At 38.9% G+C, this 21,537-nt stretch overlaps 1 protein-coding gene across 13 annotated transcripts in view; it reads right to left on the bottom strand.

Annotated features, from left to right (window-relative positions):
- Nucleotides 1-21,537, bottom strand: part of ZNF644 (zinc finger protein 644) — a 78,495-nt gene that overhangs the window by 41,705 nt on the left and 15,253 nt on the right. For 8 of the 13 annotated variants that reach the window (XM_077825457.1, XM_077825458.1, XM_077825468.1 and 5 more), the window contains one exon: nt 5,992-6,041. Coding sequence is in view for 5 of the 13 variants with exons in the window: in XM_077825468.1 (XP_077681594.1) it covers nt 5,992-6,041 (50 nt within the window). In the remaining 8 variants the exon portion in view is untranslated. Of the gene's footprint in view, nt 1-4,734; nt 4,930-5,361; nt 5,458-5,991; nt 6,042-21,537 lie in introns of those variants that run through there. The other 5 variants (XM_077825454.1, XM_077825466.1, XM_077825465.1 and 2 more) reach the window with 2 other exon arrangements.

The raw sequence follows: 21,537 nt of genomic DNA, 5'->3' as shown, positions 1-21,537 counted from the left end.
GTGCCCTCATCAAGGATCGCTCTGAATTCCTTTTTGGAAGCCTCAGGGAGCAACCTTTCAAACTTGGCCATGGCTTGACACATATTGAAGTCATATCGGCCAAGGAGGGCTTGGTGGTTGGCCACTCTCAGCTGAAGGCTGGAAGACTAACAAACCTTTCGCCTGAAAAGATCGAGCCTCCTCGAGCCTTTATTTTTGGGGGTGGCCCCGGGTTGTGTCTGCCTCTCCTTGTGGTTAACCACCTCTACCACAAGGGAATTAGGGGCTGGGTGGGAGTATAAGTACTCATGCCCTTTGGTTGGCATGCAGTACTTGCGTTCGGCCCTTTTAGAGATAGGGGCCAGGGAAGAGGGGGTCTGCCACAGGGCATTAGTGATCTTAGAAACCCCTTCATCAAGGGGTAGAGCCACCCTGGCAGGAGCGAAGGAACAGAGGACATCGAACAGGGAGTCTGCGGGCTCTTCCAATTCCTCTGCCTAAAGCCTGAGGTTAGAAGTGACCCTCTTCAAGATTTCCTGGTGCATCTTGGCGTCATCCTGAGGAACTGGATGAGGGGGCCCGTGAAAGCCTCATCTGGCGACGATGAGGACGATGCTGGTGCTGCGGGAACCTCCATGTCCACTGGTGGTTCAGGAGCTTGTTCCCTGGTTCCTCCTGGGCCTGCGGGGTCCTGCCCCCCAAAGTCTCCAGGATCGGAGGGGATACCAAGACTGCTGGCCTCTCCGAGGCTCCCAACACAATGATACAGCCTTTTCTCTCCATCCAAACAGCTAGAACTCTTGTTCAGTCTCTTGTAATCTTAATTACTACATGTTTTCTGAGGCCTTGAAAAATACAGCCTTGCCCTGCTCAGATCCATTCAGAATGCTACTGCAAAGATCGTTCTCTAAACCCATCACTTTGACCATGTCACTCCCTCTTTGAATCCCTTCACTAGTTCCCCCTTTTATATCGCATCAAACATAGGCTGCTTATCTTCACCTTCTAGGCCCTTTACCGCCCACCTTTACACTGCCTATTATCTTATTCATTATCACAACATGAACCCCCGCCTCTGATGCTACCCTCCACAGCCCACTTATTGCATTTTCAAACAAGCACCTTTGCGTTTTCTCCCACGCTGCCCAGTCACACTTTGAAAGAGCTCTCCGTAAACATCCAGAAAACTACCTCATTATCTTCCTTCAAATCCCTCCTTTTGCCACAAGGCCTACAAAATACTTGACAATGGTTAGGCCACCAGTATGCTGAAATCACTGGCTATCACACTGACCAATACTGTCTCATTGTTTCCTTGTACTCCCGTCTGTCTATATCTGTCTTTTGTCTCATGCTTGAATAGTAACCTCTTTGGGGCAGAGACTATTTGTTCTGTGTTTGTACAGCTCCTAGAAGGATGGAGTCCTGGTCCATGACTGGTGTTCCTAAATACCATGGTAATACAAATTAATAAATAATCTCACAGAACCGCAGTTACTGAGGGCAAGCAACCATTCTTTCATCTTCAGGTGACTGTCCACATGGATTCCATTTCTGGTTGTTAAAGCAGTGATCTCATAGTTACAGTTGGGTAACTAGACATCCTACTTCAAAAAGGACTGCAGCACAGCTCTACCAATGTGGGCATCTGATCCTGAAGCCTCAGCTAAGGAGTAGTGCTAGTAAAAGTGTAGACTGATCCCCACACAGCCACCTTACACATTTCTGAAATAGGGATGCTGCTTGGAGAAGTCACAGAAGCTGCGTGAGCCCAGATGGAAGGGGTCCTAATCTGCCTGGATGGATTTAATTTAGCTACCTCGTAACAGGATTTAATTCAGTTGGATGCTCATATAGACAACCTTTGATTGGATATGGCTTGACACGTAACCTTGTCTGCAGAGGCTAAAAACAAATCTGGGAGAGCTCTTGAATGGTTTTTTCCTGTCCAGGGAGTATTTCAGAGTCTCAGGGTATGTGGTTGGCTTTCCCCTACTTTGAGTGGAGCTTCAGGAAGAAAACCAGGAACTGAAACAACTGATTTAGATAATGCCTAAGAGTCAATTCGTCTTTATGGAACACCTATCAATTATAATTAACTAGCCTAACAAATAATTACACAGTATATATAGTAAGAGGACACTGCAGGGGTTTCTCTTGGTGCCACGGGCAGTAAGACAGAACCAAGGGATGGCTGCACCTGCTCTGCCTTTTATGCCATCAGGTGGGTGGACACAAGGACATCCAGGGTGCAGGCAGAGACTCAACAGACTCTGCTGTCCAAAAAAAATATAGCCTCCTACACATGGGATGTACATACATCAGAAGTAGAATTAATGTGGACAATCACTCAAAGAACTACTGCTTCATTCTGCTTTTGACTAGCTATGTAGCCTTGGGCACAGCTTTCCTATATATGAAATAACAGACATATTTACCTCACAGAGTGTTGTGAAAATACTTTATAGAGTGTTTTGATGATGTTGGGAAGCGTAGGTACTATGTGCAACGTAGGTCACCATACTAAAGGGAAAGGTATTGTTGCCTTGGAGAGGGAGCACAATAGAGAAAACGAAGCTGATATCAGGTGTCAAGAATATAAGTCTGAAGAAAAATTTAAGTGTTTGGACTTACTTTCAATAGAAAGAAAAAAATTGGAGGTGATCCAGTAGGTTTTCAAATACATGAAACTGAGTAGTAAAGTTGAGAGGGAACATTCTTCACAATGGTATAGAGATCAAAGGCTTTGAGACAATCTATAATAGTTTGGATACTAGGAAAAGAAGGCTCCAACATCCCTATTTCAGATTAAAACACACACACACACACGGAAATATTAAGTACATAAGTGATTCTAATAAATTTAAATGTGTTTCTGGAAAAGAGGGGGATTTGAGAAGTAGTGTGAAAAAAGTAGAGTGAAATTAAAATAAGCCAAACAAAGCAGACAAGCATCCGGACCAGATGTTTTTTGCCAGCTGCTAAAATTTCGCATGTAATTTCCTAATGTATGTCATCCCTTCTCCCAGGACCATGTGAGGTGTCCCATAATCCCAGCTGATTAATGCAGTTAAGTGTGTTCAAATAAAATTCTGATATTATTCAACCATAGAGCTTTCTGAAGCCAAATGATATCATCACTCAGATCACCCTGAGAGAGAAAAAAAAGGCACTGGAATCTAGATGCCTTCCTTCTCTAAGATTACAGGCCTGCAGGAAGCTTTCATCCAGAAAGCACAACTCTGTACAGTGCAGGTGAAGGTCAGAGCTCACTACTTCAGACTTTTCAACAAATTTGCTAGGAGCCAGAGAGGATTCTGAATGCTTTGATTGATTGTGCTCTCTGTACTGAAAATATCGCTGAACCAGTCTATCTAAAAAGAAAAGAAAAATCTCCCCCCACATTTAAGCTATTAATACACTGTATCTACCCTGTAAATCAGGAAAAAAGCAATTAAGATAATCATTATCAGGCACGAATGTTACAGGTAACAAGGGGCCTAAAAGACTTAAATAGACACTATCCATGGCCCAACAAAAATCGCCTCCCCATCCATGGTTCTTCTATTATAAACTCAATCTGGGGGGTAAAGATGAAAAACTTTGTGGGCATAGTTTTGCAGAGTTCCGACTGCTCTACTTTTCAAAGTCCAGCTTGAAACTGTCATCAGTTTCAGTGTTAAACATATACATGCCACTAAGATATTGGAAACATTCTTCTCTAGCTAAATATCAACATGATACAATAACCCGTCTGTTTATACGGTTTCCTCCAAACAACAGAAGATCACACTATTCAGCCCAGAGTTACCTACTCCAGTACACAAACCTAACCCAGTAGACAAATTGACATTTCAAATTCCCAGGAAGCATTCTCCTACAAACAGTGCTGTTAGGTCCATACCTGTGGCTCTTTCAGAATATTAGGACAAAAGAGGTGAAGAGACAAAGCAGCTCAATTCTATTTTAAAATGTACATTTCAATTTATTTTTAAAGCAATTTTAACTCATTTTAGGTCTACATATTAATCACAGATCAGAGAAACAAAGCAAGTTCAATATGTGTAAACCAATCCCATCCAAAATAGCAAGCTACCCATTATTTGGTTCAAAGATTACATGTTAGTTGAACAGCAAGCAGAAAATGGGATGTAGAGCCTAAATAATCAGATAAGTGAGGAAGTTTCTGTACATACAATGCCATCATGACCAGGTTTCAAGCACAGAAAGTTCCTTGAGAAAGGGGTCCTTAACTAAAGCTGCCATGCTTTAGTAGGCCAAGTAGTAATACAGAGAGCTTAAAATTATAGAGGCTCAAATTTAATTTCATTACCACAGAGAACATTTTCTATAATCTTGACTTTATAAATCTGTGTTTATAACAAATGGATCTCTATAGACTGTAGGCATATTTAGGTCTAAAATGGAGTGATGTCCCTAATAATGTGGGACAGTTGAATGCATGGCTAATTTTTGGTAATGGAACCTAGCTATTATTGACCAGTGACCCATGTTTCTTAAGTCACCAATATACGTAGAAATCTTTTGAACAGCATAGATATCTACAAACATTATTCTTGACAGACCCCCCAAACCTTTTTGTACTTTATCTTCTGCAGTGTTATCTCCACCTGTCTCCCCAATTCCTCCCAAGCCATGTCAATTTGTTCAAAATCATGCAGCACACTTGACTCGTTTGGCCCAGGAGTTATCTTTAGTTTAAAAAAAAAAAATCAACCTGTTTGCATGCTTTACCATGGGATTTCCCACTTGCTGCATAGTCAGAAAGGGTTCACTTTGAAGCAGCATTTCATTCCAGCACGTTTCAGAATACAAATGGCCCTGGTCATGCCTTAGGAAAAAAAAAAAGCTTCTCTTACGTGAGTCTTGGCCAAACTCCTAGTACTCAACCCCACTGCCTTAGAGACTCACCTGTTTGGTCCCTTAATTCCCTCCTGCACCCTGCAAGATTTCATATGAGGCCATCGGTCAGTTTCAGAAGCCAGGACAACACCCTAGCAAGAACTTAATGCTGGTGAGGATACCTTCGATTGCAAACTCCTACACACCTAAAAATGTATAAAGGAATGCCCACCGATAATCAAAAGAGGTTTTAAAAAGATCTATGTGAATTATTTGTTCTTCGAAGTTAGATTTGCTTAACAAACTTTAATGGGAAATAGAAGAGAAAGAGAGGTTTTCTGACTACAGAAATAGTCTGAAATCCTCCAGAAACAGAATATCAAGCAATAAAGAGAGGCCTAGAATCCAGCTTTAGTTAGAATTTCCTTGATCTGAAAATATTTATTGTGAATTGTTCCTTTTTGGCAATGCTGCAGTGAAAAAAACAATTCTCCTCGAGAACATATATTTTGCAGTTACCTGAGAATGCCCATGTAATACTCTGAAGAATATCAATGCTTTATACTAATGTCTTTACTAGCTTGTCAGTCAGTCTCATGCCATCTGATACAGTTCCTGAGGACAGGAAAACCAAAGAATATAAGTAAACCTGATGTCCTCTGGTATTTCGTTTTGTAAAACGTTAAATGTTCTGGGGGCCACTCAAATTTTCTTTGTACCAGTTAAGCGAGCTATGAACTGAATTGAATCTGAAATATAAATCTAAACAATACTTCTGCAGCACAGCAAACTACATTGTCAGCCTTTAATAATCACATGGACAATTTGTGGATAGAAATTCACATGAATGAAGCCTTCACTGTTTTTGGTTCTCCACAGCTAGCACAAGTGCAGGTTACTTTCTCGGCTGAGGATCATTTGACAGATTTGTCATCATAATGTTAAATACACAGTCAACACAAAACAGCACAAGAATTTCATTTTTTTAAGATCTCAGAAGAGGAAAAATAAGCTATTACAAACAAGTAAACATTAACTGATTAATTTATTCCAATTTCTGTAAACCAGCGTTTCTGGTTATTTAAAAATAGGTGTTAACAGATAAAAGATTTGCTACATACCATTTTTATAAGCTGGTTTTCTACTTACCTTTGTCTGTTTTATTTGTATCAAGCTGCGAGGTCTGATTTAAAACAAACCTGCAAAATAACAAATAAGAATCTTAGAGCCATCATCCTGCTTAGGACCCTGTAACTATCTGATGACATACCAGCAAAGCACCAAGTGAGGAGTTTATACACATGGAAGTATTTTATCTTGCCCCAAGTTGTAAGGATCAAAATCCAAAGTCACTTTCCCTCTCACACGCACAGATATCAAGATGACTGGATAACTGTTATTGTAATTAAAAAGGTGGGGAGAGACCCTGAGTATCTACAGACCTGACACACTTGATACAGTAACAAAAATGTACACAAGATATTTCTTGGATAAACTGTGTGAGCAGAGCAGGAAAATCATGTAAAAAAGTCAGGGAAAACCCCTTGCCAACATCTTCAACATCTGCTAAGCTATTTCCCTTGACTGCAGCAAGCAACTAACTAAAAGAATAAATTCAATACCTGGATGTAAATGGAAAATGGGATGAAATGCAACATGGGTTTACCAAAGGTAAATCATGCCAAACTAACTTGATATCTTTCTTTGAAAAGACCTGATTTTTTTAGACAGAAATGCAGTAGATCTAATCTATCTGGACTTCATAAAGCTTTTGATACAGTCCCACATGGGACACGGGATATAATTAGTTAAACTGGAGCAGATGAGGATTAGTACAAGAATTGTAAAAGACAAGTTGTGCCTAAAGGAGAACTATTGGGCTGGAGGGCGGTTACTAGTGGAATTCCTCAAGGTCCAGTTTTGGGACTGATCTTATTTAACAGTTTTATTAATGAGGTTATTACAAAAAGTGGGAGCCTGTTAATGAAACTTGCTGATGACACAAAGTTGGAAGGCATTGTCAATACAGGAGGATCACAATATTGTACAGGAAGAATTTGGATGGCCTAGAGTATCAGTGCGATTGTATAACTGAGTTGCCTGTGCTGGTGGGGGACTGGACTCAGTGGCCAAGGGAGTTCCAGTCCTGGGTCTTATATTCCTAAATCTCATGTTTAGAGCTTTAGCCAGTTACTTGCAAGGGTCAGGAAAGAATCTGTCCCCCCCCACTCCCACACAAATGCATTTTAGGGGGGTTGTTCCCCCCCCCTTACTTTAAAACATCAGAGATGGTCACATCTGGAGATGGGGCACCAGACAGGATGAGCCTCTGCTCTTAGACAGAAAAGAGAATTCTCTTTCAGATGCTCAGTCAAACTGATTGCTATATTCGGGATCAGAAAGAAATTTTTCATAAGGTCATATTGGCAGGGATCTTGGAGGATTTTTCACTTTCCTCTGCAACATGGTGAGCTGGGTACTTGCTAGGATCACCTCGGCATACCTCAACAAATCAACTCCCTGTCATTGCAGGGGCTTTAGTGCACCTCAGTCCCTCCTGTTCTCTGCCTGTGGCACACAATATTTTATTCTATAATACTTTATTCTAATCCAGGTTATTGTGCTCAATATAGGCATAACTGGGTGGGGTTTAGTAATATACAGGAAGTCAGACTAGATGATCTATCTGGTGGTCCCTTCTGGGACTCTATGAATCTGACTCTATTAAAGACGACAAGGAAGCAAGTGGGGAAAGCGAGAACAATTTTTCTAAACCATTTAGAAGAATCACTAACCTTTTTGAGACCAAGTGCTGAAGGACATCAGAGCTGGGCCACACTAAGGCCTTGTCTTCACTAGGAAAATTGTGTTTTTAAGGTGTTGGCTAACACCCCTTAGAGTTTTATTCTTGACCAGCTAACCTGTTAAAATCCTAGTAAAGACCAGGCAAATTGTAGTCTTAACACGTGGTTAACATGTTTTACCTAACACATTAAAAATACACCTTCCCCTCAGTGTAGATGTGGCTTCAAAGGGCTTTGGCTTGGCTGATTTAGTTAAAGTGATTCAGATAAGTCACTTCTCTTCCCTGCTCATCCCCTCCAACCAGACTCCAGCCCCAAACTACCCAAGTATAATTTTATGAACCCCTGTGATTTGAAACAGGGTCATATCCCCTATAATCCCATTTTGGACTGCACAGATTAAACAGTTCTACCAAAAGAGCTCTATATAGGGTTACCATACATCTGGGTTTTCCTGAACATTTCCTCTTGTTTGATCCTCCTCCGCCTTCTGTCTGGGCAGATTTTTCGTATAAGAGGAAATGTCCAGGATTTTTGCGAAGCAGACACTGCAGCTCAGAAAGAGCTGGCTCCAGATCCAGATTAATCCCTGCACTGCAGCCACCGCTCCCACCCACTCAAGCCCTGGCTCCCAGCCCTGGAAAGGGGAAGAGGCAAAGAGGCACTGATGGACAACTGGAGCTGTTTCCAAGGCCTGCACCAGTCGCCCTGCCTGTGTGTGACAGGAAGCACCACTGCCCCCCAACTCGAGACTGAGGCTGCAAGTACCCGCTCCAACACCCCCAGGTACCCCTCCCAGTACACAACCCCTCCTGCACCCCCAATACTCCCTCCCAGTACCCACACCCCAAATACCCCCTCCTGTACCCTCCAAACCCCCTTCCAATACACCGACCCCTCCAGCACCCCCCAAATACGCTCTGCACCTCCAAATACCCCCTCCCGTACACACACCCCTCCAGCACCCACCAAATGCCCCTCCCAGGACACACACCCTTCCCATACCGCCCAAATACCCACTCCCAGTAGACACCCCTCCAACTGCACCTTCTCCTCCAGCTCCCCCTTCCCACTCCCCCACCCCCCGACAGCGTCCTCTTTTTGGGAACCTGAAAGATGGTAACCCTAGACGTAGAGTAAATCAAGACAGTAATGAATACGAAACATTCCCTCCCTTCAAATCCTATGGCTTGACACTGTTACAGCCTCTCTTCACTATGAAGACGACAGAGTTTAAAGGTGATGAACAATATTTTTAAAAACTGAGCTTATAACTTTTTCTTCTTTTATGCTGTATGGAGAAAATCCAGAAGGCTGTTCTCTCCCTTTTTTCCTGCTTTATATTGTTTGAAATGCTGATGTCTTGTTAGATAATATACTCTGGTTTCGCTAGTGGGCCTTTCAGAAGACTCAAGGACATATGTGTGAACTCTCACATCGTGACTGGAAAGCAAAGGAGTGGAATATTTAGCAAAGACTTACCCAAAATTATAAAGTAAGTCACTGAAATTAAATAAAAACACAAAACCAGAGTTTTAAGGCTATATCTTTACTGCACAGTTAACTTTGGCTCTTACTTGGGTGTTGCCCCTAACCTCCCTCCCAGCCACACAACTCTCTCACCTGAGTTTAGTGATGCTTTAAACCCAGGCTAGCTGGCCTGACTGGTGAGGATATAAGCTACAGCTCAGGTGCTGCTTTCACTCAGGCTGGTAACCCAGTCACTTTGTAGCGAGAACACAGGCTAAATCACTCAATTGCTGAGAGTCATCTAATGTCTTCCCCCAGTTCCCCTTGTATGCCCAGAAGGACAGAAAAGTTCTCCCACAATTCACTGGGAAAAGAATCAAAAAGACTGATTCAATTTGCTGTACCACCAAAAAAAAAAAAAAAATGGGATGTGCCCCCAGAAGTCCTAGCAACACACACCACTGAGGACACGTTAACTTGGGTATGGCTTTGCAGTGTGGCTCCTCACATCAGGCTATGCTTACCTGGGTCCTCATACACAGGTGCTGATCACTACAGCTATCTCTGCAGTGAAGACATCCCTTTAGGATATGTCTACACAGCAACTAGACACTCACAGCTGGCCTGTGCCCACTGACTTGGGATCACGGGCCTTGGGCTACAGGATTGTTTCATTGCTGTGTAGGCTCCTGTACTCCAACACCCTCCTTACCTCTCAGGGTTTTAGAGCCCGGGCTCCAGACCAAACTCGTATGTCTACACAACAATGAAGCAGCCCCACTACCCAAGCCCCGCGAGCCTGAGTTGGCTCTTTGCAGTGTAGACATACTCTTAGACAACTTAACTAAAAGTCCCTTTCCCCATCATACTTCCCTCAAGGCTGGACAGAATTTAATTCCTAATGATAAAAAAGGAGAGGAGTGGGGGAGATGTTTTTGTTGTTGTTATTATTAAATTAAAAATTTTTCAGGCCTTGATTATCCATCATAAAGCAGCAAGAAAGGGCACCAGCCTTGCAGGTTATTTATAATAACTCTTATGCTCAACTGTGGCCCAAACATGTTATTAGCAAGTATGATCCACTTGTGTAGACAGTGCAACTAGGTTATAATCAGATTTTTAAAATGCTTTAGTCCAAGTCACTTGCTTTCATAACGTGAATGTGTCTTACACATTCAGAAGCCCAAAAGCTGGCATCAAAATAAGTAGACACTAAAGTAAAACTTTGCACTTTGGCCATGTACTCAAAGAGCCACAGTAGCTCCAACCATGTTTCTCTGACCAGTGAAAACAGGAATTTTTATTGCTAAGAACCATACAATAGAATCTTCAAATCTTTTGACCACACTACTTAGGGAAACATTAGCAATAACTGTACTTAAAATGTATCTGTAAGTAGCAGGTTTCTGATCTAAATGTGGACAGAACATAGTCCTCTGAAGAAAGAGAATATAGTTTAGTTCTCAAATTAGCCTGTATAAAATAGCAAAAAAGGTATGTAAAATTAAAATGTATACATTTCTCTTGAGGATTTTGATTTTCCTTAAAAGATAGAAGATCTTTTGCAGACCCCAAATCAAAAGCACATTAGAAGTCTTTCAGGAACAAAATTGAAGTACTATAATCTGTAATGTATTGGTATACTACTACAATAGGAATATTCAACCAGGAAACAAGGGGTCTGCGGAGAAATAATGGTAATAAAAACAGCAAACACACACCTACAAGATAGAGAAAACAAAAAAACGCAGGATTCCCAACAAAGACAAATGTTTTAAGACAAAAACAGAATCAGTAGCTCACCAGAAAAGCTAAAAGATCATTCATTATGCTATTTGTTCACAAACTGCAGTCCACAAAGTAGTGACTGGTCACACAGCAGTTACCAAAAAACCCTTTCCCAATATAATGTTCCCAAATGAGGAATTGCTGGGATTCTCACAGGGATGTTCAGAGATTTAAGGCCATTGCAATCATCTTCTAGCCAGACCTTCTATATAAAAGGTCAAAGAATTGTATCCAGTAATTCCTGGATCAAGCTCACATCCTATGGTTCAGCTTCAGTATATTTTAGAGAAAGATATCTAATCCTGATGTAAAGACTTCAAATGATGGAGAATTCACCACAGATCTTGGTAAATTGTTCCAAAAGTTAATTTCCCTAACTTAAAAAAAAAATCTGCATTTTGTTTCTAATCTGAATTTATCTTCTTTCAGTTTCCAGTCACTGACTCTTATTATGCCTTTGTCTGCTATTATCAGATATCTCCCTGTCTACTTACTTACAGGCTGTGATCAAGTCACCTCTTAACCTTCTCTTTGAAAAGCTGGCAGTTGTGAGTGGAAAGAGAAGTCATCCCTGCAACCATGAATGGGAGGGATGGTAATTCATAAATCTCTCTAATAAAATCTGTTTCATGCTATGAATTTTTGAGAAGCACTGGACTATGCTATTGTGGCCTGTGTAAAGGCTACGATGAATCTACATTGATTAAATAGAAGCCTGCAGTGCTCCTGTCAACACTTTATATTTTTTCTGAGGGAATCATCTATCTTCATATCTGTTTATTCCATCAGGACGGAGCCCTTTCCCAAATGAATTCTTGTCATTTGCTAAGGAATCTACTGCTGCATCCACCTTTGATATTTGCAACTGCTGATCCTAGGCATACACTACAAACTTTTTCTGAATTATATTGATCAGGGGTGTGACGAGGTGTGATTTTGACTGACAGCTGACCTGGCAAAAACCCTGAGCATAGACACAGCTATACCAGCAAAACTGCACTTTTGCCAGTATAACTTATTTCACTTGGAAGGAGGGGGTGGCCCAGAATAAGCAATAATAGGAAAAGCACAGTTTTATCAATATAAACTACATCCACGCTAGGAGAGCTCTGCCAGCATAGTATACCAGAGTTGCTATACCAGCAAAGCCTTCCAAGTGTAGTCCTGATCTCAGACACTTTCTGGAGTTTACAAGACTTCATTATCCATTAGGTATGAAATTTACACTCAGTAGGATGTTCCCGCTCCAAAATTATAATCGGAGAAATGCAAGTTAAAAAAAACTTACTTATCAGAAGAAAAAGATTTCACCATGTTCACTTTCTGGCTTTCACTTGTTGCAGGCCTGAAGTATTAGAGTCTTACCATGATCTTAAAGAGATCTGAAGACCTTAAGAACTAAGGTGAGAAGGACTGGGAGAAAGAACAGAGTGTATACACACTAGGAGAGTACTAGCTAAATCCCAGCTTCCCCATCTAGGGAAGTATGAACTATATAACCACCTCATGAGGTACTCCTCTTCCCACTGATGTAATTGCCTCTGAAATGGATTGAAAAAAAGTAGCACTTATCTGAGGCCAGTCATTTCTGAGTCAGTTACTATAGCTGACTCAGCAGTTGGACTGAGTATGTGTACTCATCAGATTGCAATCACTCACATAGGCAATCAGCAAGGCTAACTAGCTCTATATGAGGTACACAGCTTCCTGTTCCTTTTAAATGCTTACATAGGGAGGGACCCTGGATGATCTTTATGGTTCCATTCAGGAGTCTGAAATTACTTTATCCACATCCGATTCCTAAGAGTAAAACTAGCACCCAGGGTGGAGCAATTTAGATCATTGGTTTACATCATGATTTGAACACGTGATTTTTTAAAAATTTATTTAAATCAGGTTTGAGGCTTTGTAAAACTAATGTGATAACCTGTGCTACTGAAATGTAAAAGTTATAAAGAGCTAAATTATAAATGCTTTTTTTAGGGCTGTCAAGCGATTAAAAAATTTAATTGCACTGTTAAACAATAATAGAATACCATTTATTTAAACATTTTTGGATGTTTTCTACATTTTCAAATATAATGATTTCAATTACAACACAGAATAGGCTCTAAAGTTTTCCATTGGTTTGTTTTTGAGTGTAGTTATATAACAAAAAAAAAAAATCTACATTTGTAAGTTGCACTTTCCCGACAAAGAGATTGCACTACTGTACTTGTATGAGGTGAACTGACAAATACTATTTCTTTTATTTTTACAGTGCAAATATCTGTAATAAAAGAATATATTGATCAGGGGTGTGATTTCAATTACAACACAGAATACATATATATGAAAATGTAGAAAAACATCCAAAATATGTAATAAATTTCAATTGGTATTCTATTATTTAACAGTGCGATTAAAACTGCGATTAATCATAATTAATTTTTTTTAATTGTGTTTAATTGCTTTGAGTTAATCACGTGAGTTAACTGTGATTAATTGACAGCCCTAGCTTTTTTCTTTTAATGCCAGGAGTAAGCTATCTTATTTAAATTTTACAAAACTGCTAGAGACAAAACAAAATATTGAAAATTAAAACGCTGATCCTGCAAGCACTAAAAGGGGTAAGTAACTTTATGAATTAACCCATTGACTTCAATTTGACTACTTGAGCTTAAAGTTAAGCATGTGCACAAAAGTGTTTGCAGTATCAGAAGCTGAAACTGTATTTTTATTTAACATTTCTCCTAGAGGCCAAAGGCTTCTACATTTGCTCAAGAAACCTTCCCTTATACTAAGGAGAAGAAAACCAGACTTAGACCAGGTCTACACTATAATCTTACACCGGTATAACAATGTCACTCAGAATGTGAAAAATTCACACCCCTGAGCGACATAGTTATCCAGACCTATTCCCCTGCGTAGAGAGCACAATGGCAGCTACGTCAATGGGAGAAGCCCTCCCGTCAGATAGGGGTACATCTGCCCTTAGCTTCCTGAATCTGCTGCTAGATTTGGCCAGTCAAATGAGCTTTTGAGTCTAGAAGAAAACTAATCTCAGAAGTTTCAGAGTAGCAGCTGTGTTAGTCTGTATCCGCAAAAAGAAAAGAAGTACTTGTGGCACCTTAGAGACTAACAAATTTATTTGAGCATAAGCTTTCGTAAGCTACAGCTCACTTCATCGGCTGCTCAGAGAAGTTGCATTTATTCCTTTGTCCAATCACCCTAATTGAAGAACTGATAATACACATGCAAGCCTCACCACGGTTTTGGGGAGCTCTGCAATCTCTCAATTTTCTGGTCTTAGAGAAAGTTTTTATTTGCTGACAGTCCTAATCATAGATGGTGAAACAGTTCAAAGAGATGCTTGATGAGCACACAAAACAAATAGAACTGATGGTAACAAAAAATGAAATAAAACAAAACATACCACCACCCAACTTCATAGCCTATACAGTCCAGACAAATAGATTACAAGTCCCCACATGCCAAAAAAGAAAAACAAAGCAGTGAAGAATTGTGTCTCTCAGTGAGAGGGAAAAAAGTAATTAAAGGAGCTAAAATGAGGAATGAATGAAAAGATACGGAACAAGGACATGCATTTCATCAATTAAGATACTTACAGATATGGATATTTATTCCAAACTTATACAATGCTACTAAATGACTAAAAGAGCCCTCCCTCATGTCAGAAAGAAAGAAATCCCCAGTAGACTGTAGACTCTTGGATGGACAAACAGAATTTACTATTAAAAACAGAAATGGTTATTTTCTTCCCTCCGCATTCCTAAACAAACAAAAATAATTTTAAGAAGTTTCTGTTAGAGAGGGTAGGGGAGGAAAGAGAACAGAATTCAAATACTATATTTTTAAAAAACTGTTTGGGCAGTATACAGTCAAAGCAATGAACAAGTAAATGACTGAACTGTAAGCGTACAAATGAAAATGGCAAAGTTTTGAAAACATTTTATTGCCTCAAACCCTTAACAGATTACATATGTGTATTTATTACTTGAAAGTTTACTTACTCTGCAAAAGAAAAACAAATGATTAGTGGTAATACTACATAGAGTTAACACAGTATTTATTAAATAAAAATGTGTTTGCCACCTCTTGCTATGTCAGCGTCTGGGGTCTCTTACAATAAGAACTGCCATGTAGTAGGATTACATCAAAGATACAAGAAACAATGCAATTCAATTCTTTACCTTTACCTTCACCCCTGCCATCTTAAGTTACAAATTAGAGATATCACACTGATACTCGGTTGCATGTCTTTCAGCACCACCTTTTACCTTAGTTATCTTGACCAAGTAAACTAGCTGTCTCAATTTCCTTCATCTATATATCTCAAAACTAACAGCTTCTCTTGAACAAGGAAAGCTAACTCAAACATAATGCAAGTCTCTCTCTCCATTTCACTCCGATCCACAAGTTGCTTCCACTATATATAAGCTTGGCAACATCCTTTTTGCCCTAACCTTCTTTTAGGTCTATGTGTCAGCAAAATCTCTCCAACACATTAGCAGTACGTGATACTGGCATGACATGTCACCTGCTGAAATTTTCTCTCCTGTTTGAATTATAGAAAATTCCTTTTTCTATAGTATCACCAAGTCAAAGCTCTGTAATCTCCAGTATGCACAAACTACAGCTGTCCATCATCTCACATTTACAAAGCTGCATGAACATACAAACTCAACACAGAAAAAGACTTGGGCTATAGAGATCCTATTTTATTTCATGGACTTCATTCCATAGCAACAGCTATTATTAGGGTACCGTGTTTCCATTCCAAACCCCCATTTTCAGCTGCTTATAGGCTGAGAAGTTTTAGACTTGACCTCTGCCCCAAGGTGAATATTTCTGAAGCTTTTAGCAAGAATAGTTCAGCCATTTTTGAGGAACACACATTTTCCCCATTACAAAAAAATAACATTGCAAGCACTTCTCTTAGATATTTAAAATCTGAAAACAAAACTTTCTTAATTAAGAAGTGCTTGAATGTTTCTGAAACACTGCATGAGAAAAGAGTACTATCCAAGGGACAGGCTGGTACCTACAAACTGCTGCCCACTTAGCTTCCACTCCCCTCACTCTTGTTCTGCTTCCTGCTCTGGTTTATATAACTGAACTGCTAGGGCCGGGCAGAGTCTTGTTGATTATCCCCAGGCTGCAGGTGACAGGCTACAGACAGTCACTTAACGGGATATTAGCCTTTTCTCATGCACTCTTTCCCAGTGTTCCAGTGAAAAAATTTTTATTTGAAAAACTGCACTTCATGCTTTGTTTTTTAAAAACAAAAGTGCAAAAAAAAAAGTCAAGTTATATATTCAGGCTTAACTTTTCCATTTCCTGACTTGCAGGCTTCACAGTTCAACTTTAAAAATATAAACTCCTCCCCCCACCCCAAAAGGGAAAATGCATTTTACTTATAATAGTTTGAGATCTTAAAACAGTTATTTCTTCATCAGGAACTACACTTTCACCAGGTGCTTACCCTATACATTTCAATCCATTCTATCCCAACTATGCAATAAGATACATTCAGTTCATGTTTGAGTTGCAGGATCTGGCTTTAAAAAAAAAATCCACTAGACATTTTTAGATTATTTTAATATCAACAATGAAGGCTTTGTTGGACTAAAACCCTCTGAAGGCTCATTCTTTGAAAAGTAGAATTATATTCTAGATACCAAGTACATTCTGGAAGGATACTGAATTTTTTTCATTATTACTGGAGAGAGAAGACTTTTCTTTTGGGATGTTGTTTTCATTTGTCATTTTACAATGTGGAACTAGAAATAACTGCTTTTCTACAAAGAATGAATGACTGATTTACTAAAATGATATTTAGAACAGTCATATATTATTAAAAGATTCTAAGAATTCAAACTCTGAAAGAGCAATCCACTTACAGAAATGTGATTATAAAATAAAATTCTACTAACAAAGATCAAAGTTTATAAATAACTATATGGGAACATACATTCCCATTAAGCATCTAATTTCCTGAAAGGCAGGCCTTACAAAACATTTCAAATCATATATGAAAACAGTACATTAGGAGTTAAGTCATGTTGTTGCTGTAGCAGCAACGATTTCTAGTGGCCATTTTCTTTTCAGTTCTAATATGTGCCAATTCCAACACTTCTTGCTGCAATCTCTGTTTAAACCCAAAGGTGGCAATTGCTTTAATGCATTGTCTCTTCAGCTATGTATACTCAGATTCCTTCTTCTACATTACCTTCTTAAACCTAATGTACATTCTTAATAGTATTTCCTAATCACATATTGCATATCCGTATTTCACATGTAAAAATTATTTGGGTCAATAAAAGTCTAAAATTACTACATTTTGTGGACTAGTTTGCATCATACCAGTCACAACTGGTAGACAATTAGAGCAGTATGATGGATATTTTAAATCTATGGCCTACAAAAATACAGGAAAAAAAAAAAGAAGCCTATTGAAAATGTGAACTAGATAGAGCTGAAATTTCAAGTCAAAGGCATTGCTACAACATAAACAAAATTGAGTACTACTATAATGTAAACTGTGTGTTATCTTTCCACCTGTTTAGGTTCTTATATAGCTGCACCACTGTTTCCCGAATATCAGAGTATTGGAAGGACAGCAAAGTCAGGGAAAAGAAAGCTACTAAGGATGTTTAATTAAATGTTTATTGTACTTGTTTTTATTAGGAAAGATTTTTAGCCACCAATTTATATATGTGCATCACAGCACCACTATAGTAAGAAGTGATTATTAGATAAAATACATCCACACTAATCCAAAGTAGTGTCCACAGAACTGGGCATAGTAGATTGCAAATGACTGAGATTGAAGCTATTGCAGTTTAGTAATCACTGTACACTACTACAAAGGAGACAATTGACAGAGACTGGAGAAGAAGAAATAGGAAGGCTTAAGTAACCATGTTAAGAGAACATAATGGCATCTTCAGCAAGATAAATGTGTTTTAATTACAAAAATACATGTAATCTTTGTCTCTCATTTTACATTTTATGGAAAATTTCTGAATAAGGGGCAGGAAATTAAAATCTGCAACTATGGCCATGTCTATACGTACAGCACTGCAGCGGTACAGCTCATCTGGTGAAGACGCTCTATGCCGACGGGAGAGAGCTCTCCATCAGCATAAAAAACCCCACCTCCACTAGCAGTGTAAACTCTGTCGATGAGAGAAGCTCACTCAAGCGCTTATGCTGATCTAATGTATGTCGCTCATGGAGGTGGAATATTCACACCCCTGAGCAACATTAAGTTTTGCCAAAATAGGCTGTAGTGTAGCCTAAGACTCCATATCTAACTCATGCAGACTTGACTTCTCAATATGGTGATTTAGAAAGATGAAGTCTATTGTCAGTTTTTCACCATCTTATCCTTTTAAAGATTTTTAAAGTGTATTAGCTGTGCATGTGAAAATGTTGGTTTCAATGTTATTTTAAAATTCTACAGATTTTACAAATTGAATACAAAAATGTGACCTAACAAACTTGAATACAAGAAAGATTAATATAATTCACACCATCAGTCAATTTGGATTAACTTTCCTGAGTGTCCCCTTCTAGACAAGACTTCAAGTTTCACTCATTTCCTTTACAGAAACTACCTCCTGCAAAAACTAGTACAAATTCAGTTTTACTACCTCTACAAAGTAGTTACATAGCTTGTGTCATAAATATAAAGGGAAGGGTAAACCCCTTTGAAATCCCTCCTGGCCAGGGGAAAGCTCCTCTCACCTGTAAAGGGTTAAGAAGCTAAAGGTAACCTCGCTGGCACCTGACCAAAATGACCAATGAGGAGACAAGATACTTTCAAAAGCTGGGAGGAGAGAGAGAAACAAAGGGTCTGTGTGTCTGTCTATATGCTGGTTTCTGCCGGGGATAGACCAGGAATGGAGTCTTAGAACTTTTAGTAAGTAATCTAGCTAGGTATGTGTTAGATTATGATTTCTTTAAATGGCTGAGAAAAGAACTGTGCTGAATAGAATAACTATTTCTGTCTGTGTATCTTTTTTGTAACTTAAGGTTTTGCCTAGAGGGGTTCTCTATGTTTTTGAATCTAATTACCCTGTAAGATATCTACCATCCTGATTTTACAGGGGGGATTTCTTCATTTCTATTTACTTCTATTTTTATTAAAAGTCTTCTTGTAAGAAACTGAATGCTTTTTCATTGTTCTCAGATCCAAGGGTTTGGGTCTGTGGTCACCTATGCAAATTGGTGAGGCTTTTTATCCAACACTTCCCAGGAAAGGGGGGGTGCAAGTGTTGGGAGGATTGTTCATTGTTCTTAAGATCCAAGGGTCTGGGTCTGTAGTCACCTAGGCAAATTGGTGAGGCTTTTTACCAAACCTTGTCCAGGAAGTGGGGTGCAAGGTTTTGGGAAGTATTTTGGGGGGAAGGACGCGTCCAAACAGCTCTTCCCCAGTAACCAGTATTAGTTTGGTGGTGGTAGCGGCCAGTCCAAGGACAATGGGTGTAATACTTTGTACCTTGGGGAAGTTTTGACCTAAGCTGGTAAAGATAAGCTTAGGAGGTTTTTCATGCTGGTCCCCACATCTGTACCCTAGAGTTCAGAGTGGGGGAGGAACCTTGACAGCTTGTTACTGTAAGGAACGTTCCAGAATTCCAACAGATAATGCATAATTTCAAGAATCAACTATCAGATCATTCTTCACTGAGGAAAGTATTATTACAACTTATTTTGTCCAAATACAGAGAGCAAAGATCTCTGTATAGGATTCAATCACTGTCTATCAACAGTTTTAAAGGTAGCCTGCAAAAAAATTTTTTTTAAAATGGACTTGTACAAATTCTGCTCCTTTATAACTTATATCTAGTCTTCCCTAGTTTTTACAGGAGAAGATGGTCAGAATATGTTGAGAGCTTCATCATCTTAACTGAAAGAGTGCAAGTGTTAAATGTTTAAACAGACATCTTTTATCCAAAAGGTTAGTCACTGAGGTGAAACAGGTGTTGAGTTATTAAGCAAGTCAAAATCCCTTTCTCTCCTCTCAGCTGCTCAACTTTCACCATTGGTTCTTGCAATATTATTTCACAAGTCCCCCCAGGTGTCTCAGTTTCTAATCCTGAGGTTAATATTGAATAAAAATACATTCATATCCTTTTTTATATATCACAAAGAGGTAAAAAAGTTACAAGCCCATTTTTCCCCCTTTTGCAGGTAATTTTTGAAATGATGATGTTAGCCCCCAGCAAAAAAAAAAAAAAAAAAAAAGGTGAAGAACAATAAATCAAAGGATCAGTTGGTCTTATTTGATCAAAGTTACGTAAAACACAAACTTAAAAACAAGTGCAATAAACATTTAATTAAACATCCTTAGGAGCTTTCTTTTACACAGGTTTAAGTTCTATATTTTACCCTAGTCTTACCTTCAAAGTTCAACTTGGTTTCTAGTGAAGTTTCAAAGACAAGCTCTCTTCACCACTTTTTCAGTGTGTGCTATGCATGTCAGTCTTGCTCATCTCAAGGTGCTTTTCTGACTTTTCAATATAATACTGTGTCCTCTGTTTCACTTACAAATAATTCTGCCAGCCAAGCAATCCAACTCAATGAAGACTATGTTATTTACTTGTAAAGCCTCCTCTACACAGTAAAGTTATACCAGTATATCCCAAGGTACAGTTAAACCAGTGCCGTAGCCTGTATGGACACTTGTTTCAGTTTAACTTAAACTGAAATAAGCCACTCAAATTAAAATAAAGTCTTGTCTGCACACAGAAGTTATACCACTCAGTATACTGATACAGTTAAACAGTACAATCCCATGCCATTATAGATGCATTTACAGCGGAATAAAAAAGCTTATGCTGTTATAGCTTATTTCCATATGGGAAGGGGAATAAGCTTTCCCAATATAAGGCATCTTTATATCAATATAACTGCATCCACACTAGGGGTTGTTACTGGTATAAAATTAAATCCCTAACCAAAATAATTATACCTGTACAAAATCTGCACATAAACCAGTACAATATCATCTGAACAAGATTTGTACTAATTTAACTATATTGGTTTAAAAAACAATTTATGTTAAACCAATGCAACTTTCCCATGTAAAGACTACCTACGTGACTATATTGTCTCATTGTCTAAAAAGAAATGTCAAATAAAGACAAGAACTCAGATTCAAGCTTCTGACCTAGTCATTAACAAGGAATAACAAACAGGATGAAGTATGATAGAACTAGACATGCAAGAGACCATAGAAAGCCACAGAGAAGTGACTGGTCACAAGATCCTGGATCCACTAACTTGCATCAAGATAAACTAAAGACATATTTAAGACGTTCCTACTACTACTTTCCTATATAAGTCATTGCTGTACTCACTATGTGAGACTGCAAATAGATGATCCATGAGACATTTGTTCTATTAAAATGTGGACCTTCTGTAAACATTTGGGAACCCTTACACTAGATCATTTTGTCCATCTCCTTGTAAATAAAGGATTGTTTTATATAGTACATTTTCTAGTGTTTTGTCCAGAATAGTTTAAAAGTGCTGAAAAAAGGAGCTTTTACCACTTCCTTTGGAAATTTATTCTACTGCCTATACATTTGACCATCAGGTAGATTTTCTCATTCTCTTAATTTCC

The sequence above is a fragment of the Eretmochelys imbricata genome, chromosome 8, assembly GCF_965152235.1.
Source record: "Eretmochelys imbricata isolate rEreImb1 chromosome 8, rEreImb1.hap1, whole genome shotgun sequence".
Classification (NCBI taxonomy): domain Eukaryota; kingdom Metazoa; phylum Chordata; order Testudines; family Cheloniidae; genus Eretmochelys; species Eretmochelys imbricata.
This window is presented reverse-complemented; position numbering and strand designations above follow the sequence as displayed.